Here is a 12,155-nt window from a genome sequence, read left to right as displayed (position 1 = left end):
TTTTTTTTTTTTTTGGTTTATTTTTCCTTCAATCCAGGAGCATTGGTGTAATAACTTATATTCTGTAAGTATCAAAATCTATGGGTGTTTCTTGCAAATGCTGTTGTTTTTTAATTCTTATTCTATCCTCCGGGGTGTTGGTGGTGTCTGTACAAATCAAACCGCTCTGATTGCACATCATGTATCAAGTTGTATGATCTTAAAAGCAGTAGTATGATTATTGAAAGATAAATATTGAAAGAATTGATGTTAATCAGCATGCTGTTAATTTCCCATGAGCTAGCATGGGAAATTATCTTTAAATCTGTAGGTGACTTTTCTACAGCTATATTTTAATAGTAGTCTTTGAAATTACAGCAAAGTTTTTTAGTCCTGCTACATCACATCTTCCTGAAAGTAGATTTGCAGTCTTAAAACTGAAAAGAAAAATGTTCACTTTCTGCTATTATTTGATCTCAGAGGGCTGAAGCAGCATAGTTACAACATGTACTGAGAGGAATGTTCTGTCTCTCTTGCAGTCTAAGTGGTGCATCTCCATTTCTTGGAGAAACCAAACAGGAAACATTGGCCAATGTCTCTGCTGTGAATTATGACTTTGAAGAAGAATTCTTCAGTAATACCAGTGCCCTAGCTAAAGACTTTATACGAAGACTTCTAGTCAAAGATCCAAAGTGAGTTGTTTTTCTTCTGTGTGGCACACAAAGAAATGTATTTAAAACTACATAGTATTTGAGATGGTAGTTTAATAAACTACCAGTATGTATTTTATTAATAGCTGAAACAGTTTTATCTCTTATTCTCTTAAAGGAAGAGAATGACTATTCAAGACAGTTTGCTGCATCCTTGGATCAAGGTTAGCATGCCATCCAATCTCTGTTGTCCTGTTTTTAATCATTCTTCATTTCATGCTTTTCAAGTTCCTTAACATGGAATATTTTCACAATTGTTTAGTGTAACTTACTGTTTTGGAAAGCTGCCTGTATGAAAGCTAACACCTTCAGAATATGGGCTTCATTAATGTAGGCTCAATGTGAGTTAGCAGTAGGGAAGTAGCCCCTGTAGGAATTAAAGTTGTGGTCAGACAGAGAAGCTAATCTTCAGAGAGCATTGCACTGACACACGTACAGTCTCTGAATCCAGTCCAATTCACACTAATTCTTCTTCTTCTAATGCCCTTATTTAGACTAAAAAAACTAGTAATCTCTCTTCTGTCCTTCCCCTTAGACTGAAGAGAGCAGTTGATGTGGTGGCCCACTTCCTTCTTCAGTGTTTCAGTGTTTGGTTTGGATTGAGCTGTTTGTTTGGATTGAGCTGCTAGGTTGAGAGGGAGAAAATGGCACCTATCATTCTTCTTAATGTGTGTAGTACTACCTGGCAGTTTATTGTTTTAATTCTGTATCACATTCTGATTGTGAGTAGTAAACCCACTCAGTGCCATTGATTTCCCAGGATGTGAGGATGCACAGTGGGTATTTGATCCCATTTGACTTCCCAGATAATCAGTTAGCAGAATATTTATCTGTGCCACAACTGCTCCAGTTCACGGTACAATATCCAGGGGCAGACATCTCTACAGCAAAGTGCCAAACTACAAATTTTACCATGCTTTGCTGAATTTTTGCTGAGGTAATCTGATATAGTTGAAATGTGTGGAACATATTGACATTATATTTTTAACCACTAAAGCAAGCATTGTGCAAGTTGGCCTCACAAGTTCCACACTCGTGAGACAGGTTGTTTTATACCCTATTACTTTGCTTTATAACTTAACTTTCCAGGCATTTGATTCCCAGTCCACTGGTCATATCCTCTTTTCCCCTTTCCCACCACTATCTTTACCCCACCACTATCTTTACCTGTATTTCCGTGGCAGGGAAGGTTGAAACTGGTTCCCTTCTAACCCAAGCCTTTCCACAATTCTTTGATATATATATCTCCGTAAAAATGACTTCAAGAATGGGATCATAAAATGCAAAATTTGGTGTACACCACTAGTCATTGGTGCTTAGTATTAGCCCATGAAAAATTTGAAAGGATGAGGGCTTAGAGCTTGCTGCACTGGTAGGTGAGATGTGATTTTGTTTGGGGAGGGATTGATTTTTCAGCAGCGTCCAGGTGATTACACTGAGTCTGTAACAAAGATTGACTGCATTTAAAATCAGTCAGGAAATCTTCCCAGAAGACAGGATTTATCTTGGAAATCAAATGCCTCTATCAGAGAGGGAGGAAGGCTGAATGTTCTGATGTTTGAAGGGGTTTTTTGTTTAAAATGAAAAAGAACATTTTAGTATTGCATTCTTAGGTCTGGATTTCCCTTACAGCATTTTCTTAAGAAATTCCATCTGTATGACAGACTAAATTCTGAATATTAAAATTATGTGCTTACAATTACTTCATTATTACAATATGATTGGAGTACTATTATAATGTAAGTGGAAATCATCACTGAGGGACAGAGCCTTACATGCAGAAGTTATGGAATTTTTTAGAACATCTTTATTTTCCCTTTGCTCACAGCCTAAAGACACTCAGCAAGCACTCAGTAGAAAAGCTTCTGCAGTGAATATGGAGAAATTCAAGAAGTTTGCAGCACGACGAAAATGGAAAGTAAGTCATTCCATAACACATCAAATGGTGGTGACATGCAAATGCAGTAGAATTGCCTGTTCCAGGGAAAGGTCAGCACATTTAAGAGTGGAAAAGAAGGAAGAAGAAACATCGGGAATAAATTAAGTGCTTGAGTATGGTAGTATGGGAGAAGACATCTTTGTCAGTGATCTGCATACAAATGCTTGTATGTGGATTGTTTGCTTTGTGTTTCTGTTTATTATAAATAACAAAAGTTAAGGTTTCTAATTCAATATTAAAAGCAGATGGGGTATTGAAGTTAAACTTCAGTTTGTTTTGCTAAGTCCTTTAAAATCTCTGCGGTATCATCCTTTCAGAATTTTCTATTTTTTTTACATATAGCTTTTTTCTTATTATTTTTATAAAGCAATCAGTGCGCTTAATATCCTTGTGCCAAAGATTATCAAGATCTTTCTTGTCCAGAAGCAGCATGAGTGTCGCTAGAAGTGATGATACTCTGGTAAGTGTGTCCTTATATATTTAGAATGCTTTATCACATATGAACTTTGCCAGTTTCTAACTAACAGAAATATATTAGGCTCTTGAAAATTTGCATTAATTAACTAACTAATTAACTAATTAACTAACTAATTAACTAACTAAATTAATTAACTAATCTCATAAGTAGGAAGAAATAGATTTTCAGATTACAAAGGTCAGTTATCCATAGTTTGATCTTCTGCATCTTGAAATCTTGACATTTAACTTACCTTGTTGAGGCTGATACCTGGTGTCAAAATTTAATTTCTTGGTTTTGAATCTTGATTAATGAGGTTTTTTTTGTACCATAAAAATTATATGGTGAAAAAGTGTCATCTGAATTTTACTCATCATTTACATCATCATTTTGTAGACTAAAATAATTTTTTTTTTTTTTTACTGAATATTCAAAATAATTGAACCTGTTTTAAATCCAATGAATGCTAGACAGTAGTGTTACAACGAGCAGTTATTTAAGGAGGAAACTTCAGAGTTGGCCAGTATTCAGTTTGTGGTATTAGATAAGACTAGAGTTGCAGTTAGGAGCAATTGCTGTATGTTTTTTAATTACAAATGCTTGTAAATCCAAAAGCATTCTTCTTAGCTTGCTCTACAAGTTTTAATGCACAGTTCACAAATTCCCTGTGATCAGCAAGGAATGTCTGTGAATATGTTTAGAGCTGGAGAATATCTATCTTTTCTGTGCATTAATAGGATCAAACTTCAAAAATTCTGCAAAGCCTTTTTCATGCATACTATCTTCTCTATGGCCCTCCTGTGCAACTCCATGCTCATGTTTCCACTTTTTCTCCTCTTATCTTTCGGCTTCTGTGCTCTTTGTTCTCCTCTTGCTCTCCTTTCCCTACTCACCACTCTCCCACCCCCTTCAGCTATCTGTATGCCTTTTAACACTGGATCAGCTTTTCACACCTGTGTTCCAGCAGAAAGGATTATAGCCAATGTTAGTGTCCTAAAAAATCTGAAACCTCAGGAGAAAGGAGGTAAGAGCAATCCAAATAATGGGCTCTGTGAATTTCAGCTCTTTGAAATTCTAGTGCAGAGAAGAAAAATACAGTTACACCTGCAGAGGTATCTAAACTTATTACTTAGGTTCTAGATTTTTAACTGATCCATTTGAATAGATGAAAGCTTGGACCAAAGCACCTCTCTTTTGGATGGCACGAAACCTGATACTTCAGCTGGGTGTTTTACTTGTCACATGTATGCATGGAATAATTTCATTTTATGCAAGTATTGCGTCTATTGAAATCTATCATCTACTTTTCATATAAGGAAAAAAATACACCTAATTAAAAAAACTTGTGTGGAATGTCAGTGAGTAACAAGTTTGTGTGTGACAGAGAGGGAAGCACATTTTACTAGAAAACATGTTGGGGGGTTTGGTGTGGGTTTTCAAATAACATGCATACATGCTAGCCATATGTTTCATGAAAGATTACAACTTGCAGCTGAAGCACTCTCTAACAAAAAATATTTCAAAAAATTTAAGTTTTAAATTTTTTTGATGTCTTGGCAGCTGGTTAGATACGGATCTTTTCTTAATGCTAACAATTTTTCTTCTTTCACATTTAATTGCAAGGATGAGGAAGATTCTTTTGTGATGAAAGCTATTATTCATGCCATCAATGATGACAATGTTCCTGGATTGCAGCACCTTCTGGGATCTCTGACAAATTACGATGTCAATCAACCCAACAAGGTAGTGTGGGTCTGCTTTGAGGTGTGAGGTGTGTGGGGGACTAGCTACCACCCTGTTGAATAGAGCAATGTGGTTGTAAAATAGAAATGTATCACCTGAAATGAAAAGGCAAGGGAATAGGAAAAAAAATCTGCCTTTTTTCTAGGATAAATTTTTATGTGTTTTGTGTTTGGTCTTCTCAAGATACATTAAAATGGAGCCCAAATGAGCCCAAATTATTTTGCCCAGGCATTTCAAAAGTGTAACTCAAATCTATGGTCAGGAACTGTGGTGTATCAAATATCTGCCTTCACTCTTGGTGGCAGTTGCTGTTTCATGTGGCTTATGAAGATGGCACAATACCTAAGAATAACCAGACTGCTAAAACTGACTTTGCAAAGCATTGTTAGAAGTTGCAAACTGCAGAAGTGGTTTATGTGAACATGTTACATGGTGGTGTTCGCTTTCAGTAATGAAATTTCTTGTCCACTACAGTATTACAATGCATCAGCAACATCTAGGAAAGTGAAACAAGACTGCCCATTAAAGCAAAAAATAGTTATTTCTTAAATGGTTCAAGATGAGGTCACACTTTTTTTGCATGGTTATAGTGACTTCCATTACAAAGTACTTTCAGAAATATTCGTGAAGAGCAGTATAGAAGTAAAATGTGTGTTATTGTAGTGCGGTGGATCTTGAACCATTTAAGAAATCACTAGGTATTTTGTTTTAATGGGCAGTCCCATTTCACTTTTCTAGATGGCTTGTGTCTGAGGTGGTGTGGTAGCTGCAGAGAAATTGCAAAGGGGAATGTTCTTACCAAACAAGGCTAATACTAAGAGCTTAATATCGATATCCCTTCTTTAAAAAGCATAAATTTACTGTGTGATATATCATGAATTCATCTCAAAAACATGGAGAATTGCTGTGCAGTAAATCTTTTTTTGAAGAAAGGGATAAATTATTTCCACACAATATTTCCATACAATATTTCCTATAGCCTTAATTTGAAAGTGAAAATCCAGAAATGCTATTCAATGCATCCCTTCTATTCAACTGTTTTCTTAATCCTTCAATAATTAATGATATCATTCTTGCTTGTATTTCATTGTTAGCATGGAACACCTCCACTACTGATTGCTGCTGGCTGTGGAAACATTCAGATGCTTCAGTTGCTTTTAAAGCGTGGATCCCGTATTGATGTTCAAGATAAGGTTGGAGCTCTGCTTTTCAACTACTCTTTATAAGTTTTTTCAGTACAGTTAGCAGGAGACAAGCAGTTCAGACCAAGTGGTATTGGAAATTAAAAACTCTGAGCTATAGATCCTGTTTTTTGTCTTCAACAGTAAAAAACATAGCACCAAGTTTTAGCAATGTCATTTGTTACTAATACATATCCTATGATTTTCATCACTTTATTAGCTGAAATAATTTGAATGACACTAATCTTATAATGTAGTTAATGCTTACAAAACCACTTCAGTTAGCCCAAATTAATGATTTCCCTAAAACACAATGGTGAAATTTATTTAATATAAAATGATAAATTAATATTTTAACCATGGGAAATATAGCAACTAAAATTCATATTTGATGGAGGGTGTTCTTTACAATAAGCTCTTTTCCCCAGTATGCTGTAATACTTCACTTAAAACAAGCTTGAAGAACTGTCTGCTTCTCCATCTAATAGATGGTAAAGCAATCAGAAGAAAGGTTTTCATCTCATGATTGTTCTTTCCAAAGAACTCCCTAACAAAGGAGAAGAGGATTATCCTTGCAAACAGTTAGTAATGCTGTTAATCATCCTTGCATAGAGAGGTTTTGTTGTCACTGTTGGTATGTAGGGTTGTTGAATCAATTTGAATTTTTTTTTTAAGTGAATGTGTTCCTATAAACTTGAATAGTTTTTCAGTGTGTCTGTGTACACCTAAGTGGACATGTACCTCAGTTGAAAATCTAGAATTAGGATTTTAACTTGATCCACAAGATCTGAAATAATTTTTTTGTGTGACAGGCTGGATCTAATGCAATCTATTGGGCTTCTCGTCATGGACACGTAGAAACACTGAAATTTCTCAATGATAATGAATGTCCTTTGGATATTAAGGATAAGGTAAGAAAAGAGCTCTTTTTTTACACTGAGAGCCTTTTCCTATAACTCTATCTTAGCAAAGAGAGAGGTCTTTCAATTGAAATGGTTTTCAGCCGTGCCATAATGCCAAGAATTTAACTGGCTCCTTTAGTGTTGTTTCCTAAGTTGACATATAGGGCTGTGATAATAGAACTTTAAAGTACCTGGATGTACTGATTATTTTTCTGACAAATGATAGCCAAGAGTGCGTGTTAAATGTGGTGAGTACATGGTGGGTAGGTGGGGAAGTACAAACCTAAATTAATTTTCATTTGAAGACTTGATTTCTCATTGGAACTTAGAGCGAAATCGTGATTTGGTTTTTCATTCCTCTTGATTGAAAATCACTTTTGTCTGACAAGTAAATTTGACTGTTATTAAGTTGAGTATAAGGAAGCCTAACAATTTATAGCTGATGAGTACTTACCTTGTCTTTGGCAGTGTTATTTGAGCAACATAAGCCCTAGAAACTAGTTGCTGTTAAATTTTTATATCATAGCAATGACTTTATACTAGCCAAAGCTCCAGTACAGAACAAATTATACTTGTGAAACACAGTTTGCTTTGCTGAGGGAACTAATGTGAGACAAGGTACCTTAGGAAAATTGTTGTTTGACTCCTGATAAGGCTACTACAAAAGAGGTTACTCTATTAGAAAAAACACCATTTCTGTTTTATATCATTTCAAAAAAGAATGGGTTGCAAATAGTTAGACATAGTGACCAAAATGCACCAGGATATACAAATGTGTTAGGCCAGCTCCTTACATTTGAATAAACAGGGCAGGGGGGAGCATATGGAAATATTATGAATAGAAGTGGGAAATCTGTTTCAACACAATTACACACACAGCTTCCTCATCATATTGCTTAGAAATCCCATTGTGGCTGTGACCTGGAACTAATAAAGTGGAAAAATAAGTTCTGGAAAAAGATATCCTTTGAAGAAATAACCTACCTGCCAGGTGGTGGTGTGTCTATCACGTACAGCCAGGTTGTAAGCTCTGCTGGTGGAGCTGTGTGGCTGGGCAGCAGAGAGGGAGGAGTATCCCGTGCGGGATTCAGAACATTCGGGCTGCTCACAGTGTGCAGGCCGTGTGTACCATGTGTGACACAGGAAATTACCCTGGCATCTTCTCCTGTAATTGCAGTCTGGGGAGACCGCTCTCCACGTGGCAGCTCGGTATGGGCATGTGGACGTGGTTCAGTTTCTCTGTAGCATTGGATCCAATCCAAACTTTCAAGACAAGGTGAGTCATAAACGCTGCATTTTTTTCAACAAATAAGGCCTTATATAAGTGGTCAAAACTTCAAGTCTCACTTTTAGCCTCTGGCATGTTTGCAAACCAGAATTATGGAGGTTTTGATAGCTCTTAATAAGTAAATAAAGATTATGTGAAAAACTGAGAGAACCAAGCAGTGCTATAAAATACAGGTTCTCTCAAAAATAAAAGCTTCATGGAGAAACAGCTCTTGTGAAGGTGTAGGTGGTGGTGTGTACTCTTTGAGTTCAGCTAAAGATTTTTATTAGTTTTTGCTTTGAATTCTGCTTGGGTTTAGCAGTCATAGGATTTTTCTGCAGTGTCAAGGACATAGTTTTGAAAATGAGAGGAGGATTTCTTTAGAGGTCTGAACTCTTGCAAGAAAACAAGGAAGAAAAGGCTTAATATGAAAAGAAAATCCATCTGACCCAGATTTGACTCTGTGTAAGAGTTTCACAAGCCTCCCCAAGTGCTGCATCCTCTAGGACTTACTTTTCATTGTTTAAAGAGCCCTAGGCTGAGGGAGGACAGGACATGCTCTTTGTCTATTTCTTCACACTCAAATTTTTACAGAAACCTTGAATACAGTCCAAGTCCACTGCTATTATCAGCCTCGTCTCTTTTTTGATATTTGCCAGGTATAGAAAGGCTAACCCATTTCTTAGAATTTGATAGAGCTTTTAGTAGGTTTTAATTCTCCCTGCTTTTTCAGTAGGCTGCTTTCAGTATATTTTTGTGAAACATTTGAGGTTTTTAATGGTGTTCCACATAACTGCTCTGACGTACAATGAATTGAAGTTGAATATTTTGAAATTTCGTGGGTTCGAGCAAAAAGCAAATTAGTACTTCAGTCAGAACTGAACTCCAAATGCAGACAGTTTCAAAGGCATGTTGTGATGTGTCTTTAAAAGACTTGGGTTTTCACTCCTAGAACACTGGGATGTGATTTCTCAACATGGTAAGCAGAGTGACCTGCCTCAAACTGCAGCTCTAGTGGGATTTGCACCTTCATCGTGATCAATCTGTTTTAGACACTGGATTAGTCACAGCACACAGGATGTAAAGTTGTTTGTGAACACGGGTCTGTTTTCAAATGAGAGAACCAAGATAGATAGCCTCAGGAGCAAGGATAGATTTAAAGTAGTATTGCTGACATACAAGGTACCATAATCACTTGTATGTCAGCTGAAGTTATTCTTGGTTTTAGAATGTCAGCATTAGAAATTACAACATCTTTTTACAGGACTTACTTAGTAGGCTGTCTTTTCTTTTTCATACCATCTTTTTGTATTTTTAAGCTGAGGAGTTGTTCTTCCTGAAGTTTGGTTCAGTGCTGTTTTCTTGATTTTCGATGTTCATAGGAAGAAGAAACCCCACTGCACTGCGCTGCTTGGCACGGCTACTACTCTGTTGCCAAAGCACTCTGTGAAGCAGGCTGCAATGTGAACATTAAAAACAAAGAAGGGGAGACCCCGCTCCTGACAGCATCTGCTAGGGGTTACCATGATATTGTGGAATGCTTGGCAGAACACAGGGCTGACCTTCACGCAACAGACAAGGTTAGTGATGCCCGGACATCACAGGATGCGTCTCTCAAGTGCTTCACTTGAGTGCTGCAAGTCAGCATTGTTTCCACAATGTGAATTTTCATAGCAGTTTGCACAGGGCCTATTGATAGCTGAAATAGTCTCTAAGGTTGTCCATTGATGATTATTATTCCATGATTGGGATTTTGCTGATCTCCTTATTATTTATCACCTCATGAGTAACACTCTTTGAAAAATTGTACGAACATCAGGTTCTGTAATTGGCAACAAACTGTTAACTTCAGAGAAAAAGATGGATTTGCTGTTGGCCTTTGATTACTATGTGTTGGATAAATCACATCCATTTCTAATAAGAACTATTTAAAAATATGACTCTATTTGTTTCAGAATCAATTTTTGTATTTCAGGCTATAACCCAAATAAATAAATTTGGAATTTAATTGCTTGTGTTTTCGGTATGGCTGGCCTTTTAGCTACCTTTATTAGTAATGGTAAATAAATAGTTATTAAAATAAGTTCAGAAGAAAGTTTTCACTTCTAAAAGAATTAAATTGTTTTTTCCAGTTATACTCTCTTTAAGTTGTACCACAGAGAGAAAGTTCTGTCTTTGAAGTTACTGATCAGAAGGCAGATTGCATGACTTTTGCATCACTAACTTCTGTCTAGTAAACGCTAGAGTTTCAACATTCAGCTGGTTGTTACTGTTGATCACTCTCCTCCCTCTAAGGAAATCTGTTAGAAGAGAATGTGCATTTGTATTTTATCTGTTCCACTGCAAAGACCAGTGGCTTAAGAGAAATTTCCTTTCATCTCATGGTTTATTCATTCAGACAGATATGGTGCATCTCCCTGCCTCCACCTTCAAATTAAAAACCACTGTGATTCTTGAGGCAAGGAGATGCACCCTGTTACTTGAGATGGCTGTGACTTTACTAAATGTTTTGATTTTTAGCATTATTTGATCTCGCTTACAAGCTGTCTCTTTATTTCAGGATGGTCATATAGCTCTGCATCTTGCTGTAAGAAGATGTCAAATAGAAGTAGTTAAAACCCTCATCAGTCAAGGATGTTTTGTAGATTTCCAAGACAGACATGGCAACACTCCCTTACATGTGGCCTGCAAAGATGGGAATGTCCCTATTGTGATGGCTCTCTGTGAAGCAAATTGTAGTTTGGATATCACTAATAAGGTAAACAGAGTATGGATACTGAACTACATTGTTTATTAGCTCACCTGTTGCATTAGGAGACCTTTTCAAGTTCTCTGATACAAAAACATCTTTTCTTTGATTTTTCTGTCTCTGAAAGTGGCTGAATGCAAAGTATTAAATTACTCACCTCACCTCTATTCAGTTGAATAGATCATAAAACATCAATAAAGAAAAAACCCTGGTGAATTATCACAGTATGTTTTGCCAACCTTCTTTCCTAGCCATTTAGCTTTGCGTTATGCTGATTATATCCAGTGGCAAAAGAACAGACAAAATGCATCACAGCTGGCTTTGGTTTCATAGGTAACATTAAGTTATACACAGAATTGAAGACTGGTATGTTTTCTGCTACAATGTTGTAACGCTAAAAATGGTGATTGCAATGATTATTGGTAGATGAATGCCAGCTAAAAATGCAAACAGTCTGTGGTTGGTGTAAGCACTTTCCAAAAAGAATTTCATTATCTGCCTCATTATTTTGAGACACTAGTGCCTTTTTTGTTGCTTCTGTTGTGCTCAGGCTGTAGTGTATAGGAAAACTAAATATAATGCTCTAGAGGTTTATATTATGTCTTTTATCCTGGAGGTTTTAAGGGAAAAGTGAGCTTTTTTGGGAAACTTTATATAGTTTGAATAGGTCAAGGTTGGCCACTGAACTCTGCTGACAGGCTGTGGTGCTTATGGCTTGATATTTAGCTCTGAATGTCTTTCTCTGCTCTATTTAAATTTTATATGCTCTACAAAGTTTAAAAGTTACTTATAGGAATCTTTATGTTTCCATCTGCAATTTCTTTGATTCAGGTATTTTAGCTTCTTCATGTTTTTCCTGGAAAAGTACATATTCTAGCAATAGTACTTTGCTAGTTAACACTTTTATTTATTACAAAAGCACTTACATTGTATTAGCCAGATAATAGCCAAAGAAAATTATCAAGTTTTTTGAGGATTTTCTGTGCAATCACTTTTATTTTCAACAATTAAAATCATCAGCTATCTAATGAAAAAGTTAAGACAATGAGCTCCCCAGTCCTTCTTCTCAGCTCAGATATGATTGACTAGGCAATTAAATCCAGATCCACAGATATGAGTACATTTTAGAGAAGTCAAGTTAATGGACCACGAGGGTGTTGTCCTGTTTGCTAATGGAGAATGCTGAGCTGGGATCACCACTGGCATGCTGTGGAAAAAACAATTAGCC

At 36.4% G+C, this 12,155-nt stretch overlaps 1 protein-coding gene across 2 annotated transcripts in view; it reads left to right on the top strand.

Annotated features, from left to right (window-relative positions):
- Window positions 1-12,155, top strand: part of DAPK1 (death associated protein kinase 1) — an 86,654-nt gene that overhangs the window by 54,742 nt on the left and 19,757 nt on the right. For both annotated transcript variants that reach the window (XM_072922093.1, XM_002194596.6), the window contains exons 7-17: window positions 38-64; window positions 519-671; window positions 808-853; window positions 2,518-2,607; window positions 2,996-3,088; window positions 4,709-4,828; window positions 5,923-6,021; window positions 6,822-6,920; window positions 8,089-8,187; window positions 9,561-9,758; window positions 10,739-10,936. In XM_072922093.1, the coding sequence (XP_072778194.1) occupies window positions 38-64; window positions 519-671; window positions 808-853; window positions 2,518-2,607; window positions 2,996-3,088; window positions 4,709-4,828; window positions 5,923-6,021; window positions 6,822-6,920; window positions 8,089-8,187; window positions 9,561-9,758; window positions 10,739-10,936 (1,222 nt within the window). The remainder of the gene's footprint in view (window positions 1-37; window positions 65-518; window positions 672-807; window positions 854-2,517; window positions 2,608-2,995; window positions 3,089-4,708; window positions 4,829-5,922; window positions 6,022-6,821; window positions 6,921-8,088; window positions 8,188-9,560; window positions 9,759-10,738; window positions 10,937-12,155) is intronic.

Source organism: Taeniopygia guttata, chromosome Z (assembly GCF_048771995.1).
Source record: "Taeniopygia guttata chromosome Z, bTaeGut7.mat, whole genome shotgun sequence".
NCBI classification, from domain to species: domain Eukaryota; kingdom Metazoa; phylum Chordata; class Aves; order Passeriformes; family Estrildidae; genus Taeniopygia; species Taeniopygia guttata.
The sequence above is the reverse complement of the archived record's forward strand: the minus strand, read 5'-3'. Positions and strand labels throughout refer to the sequence as shown.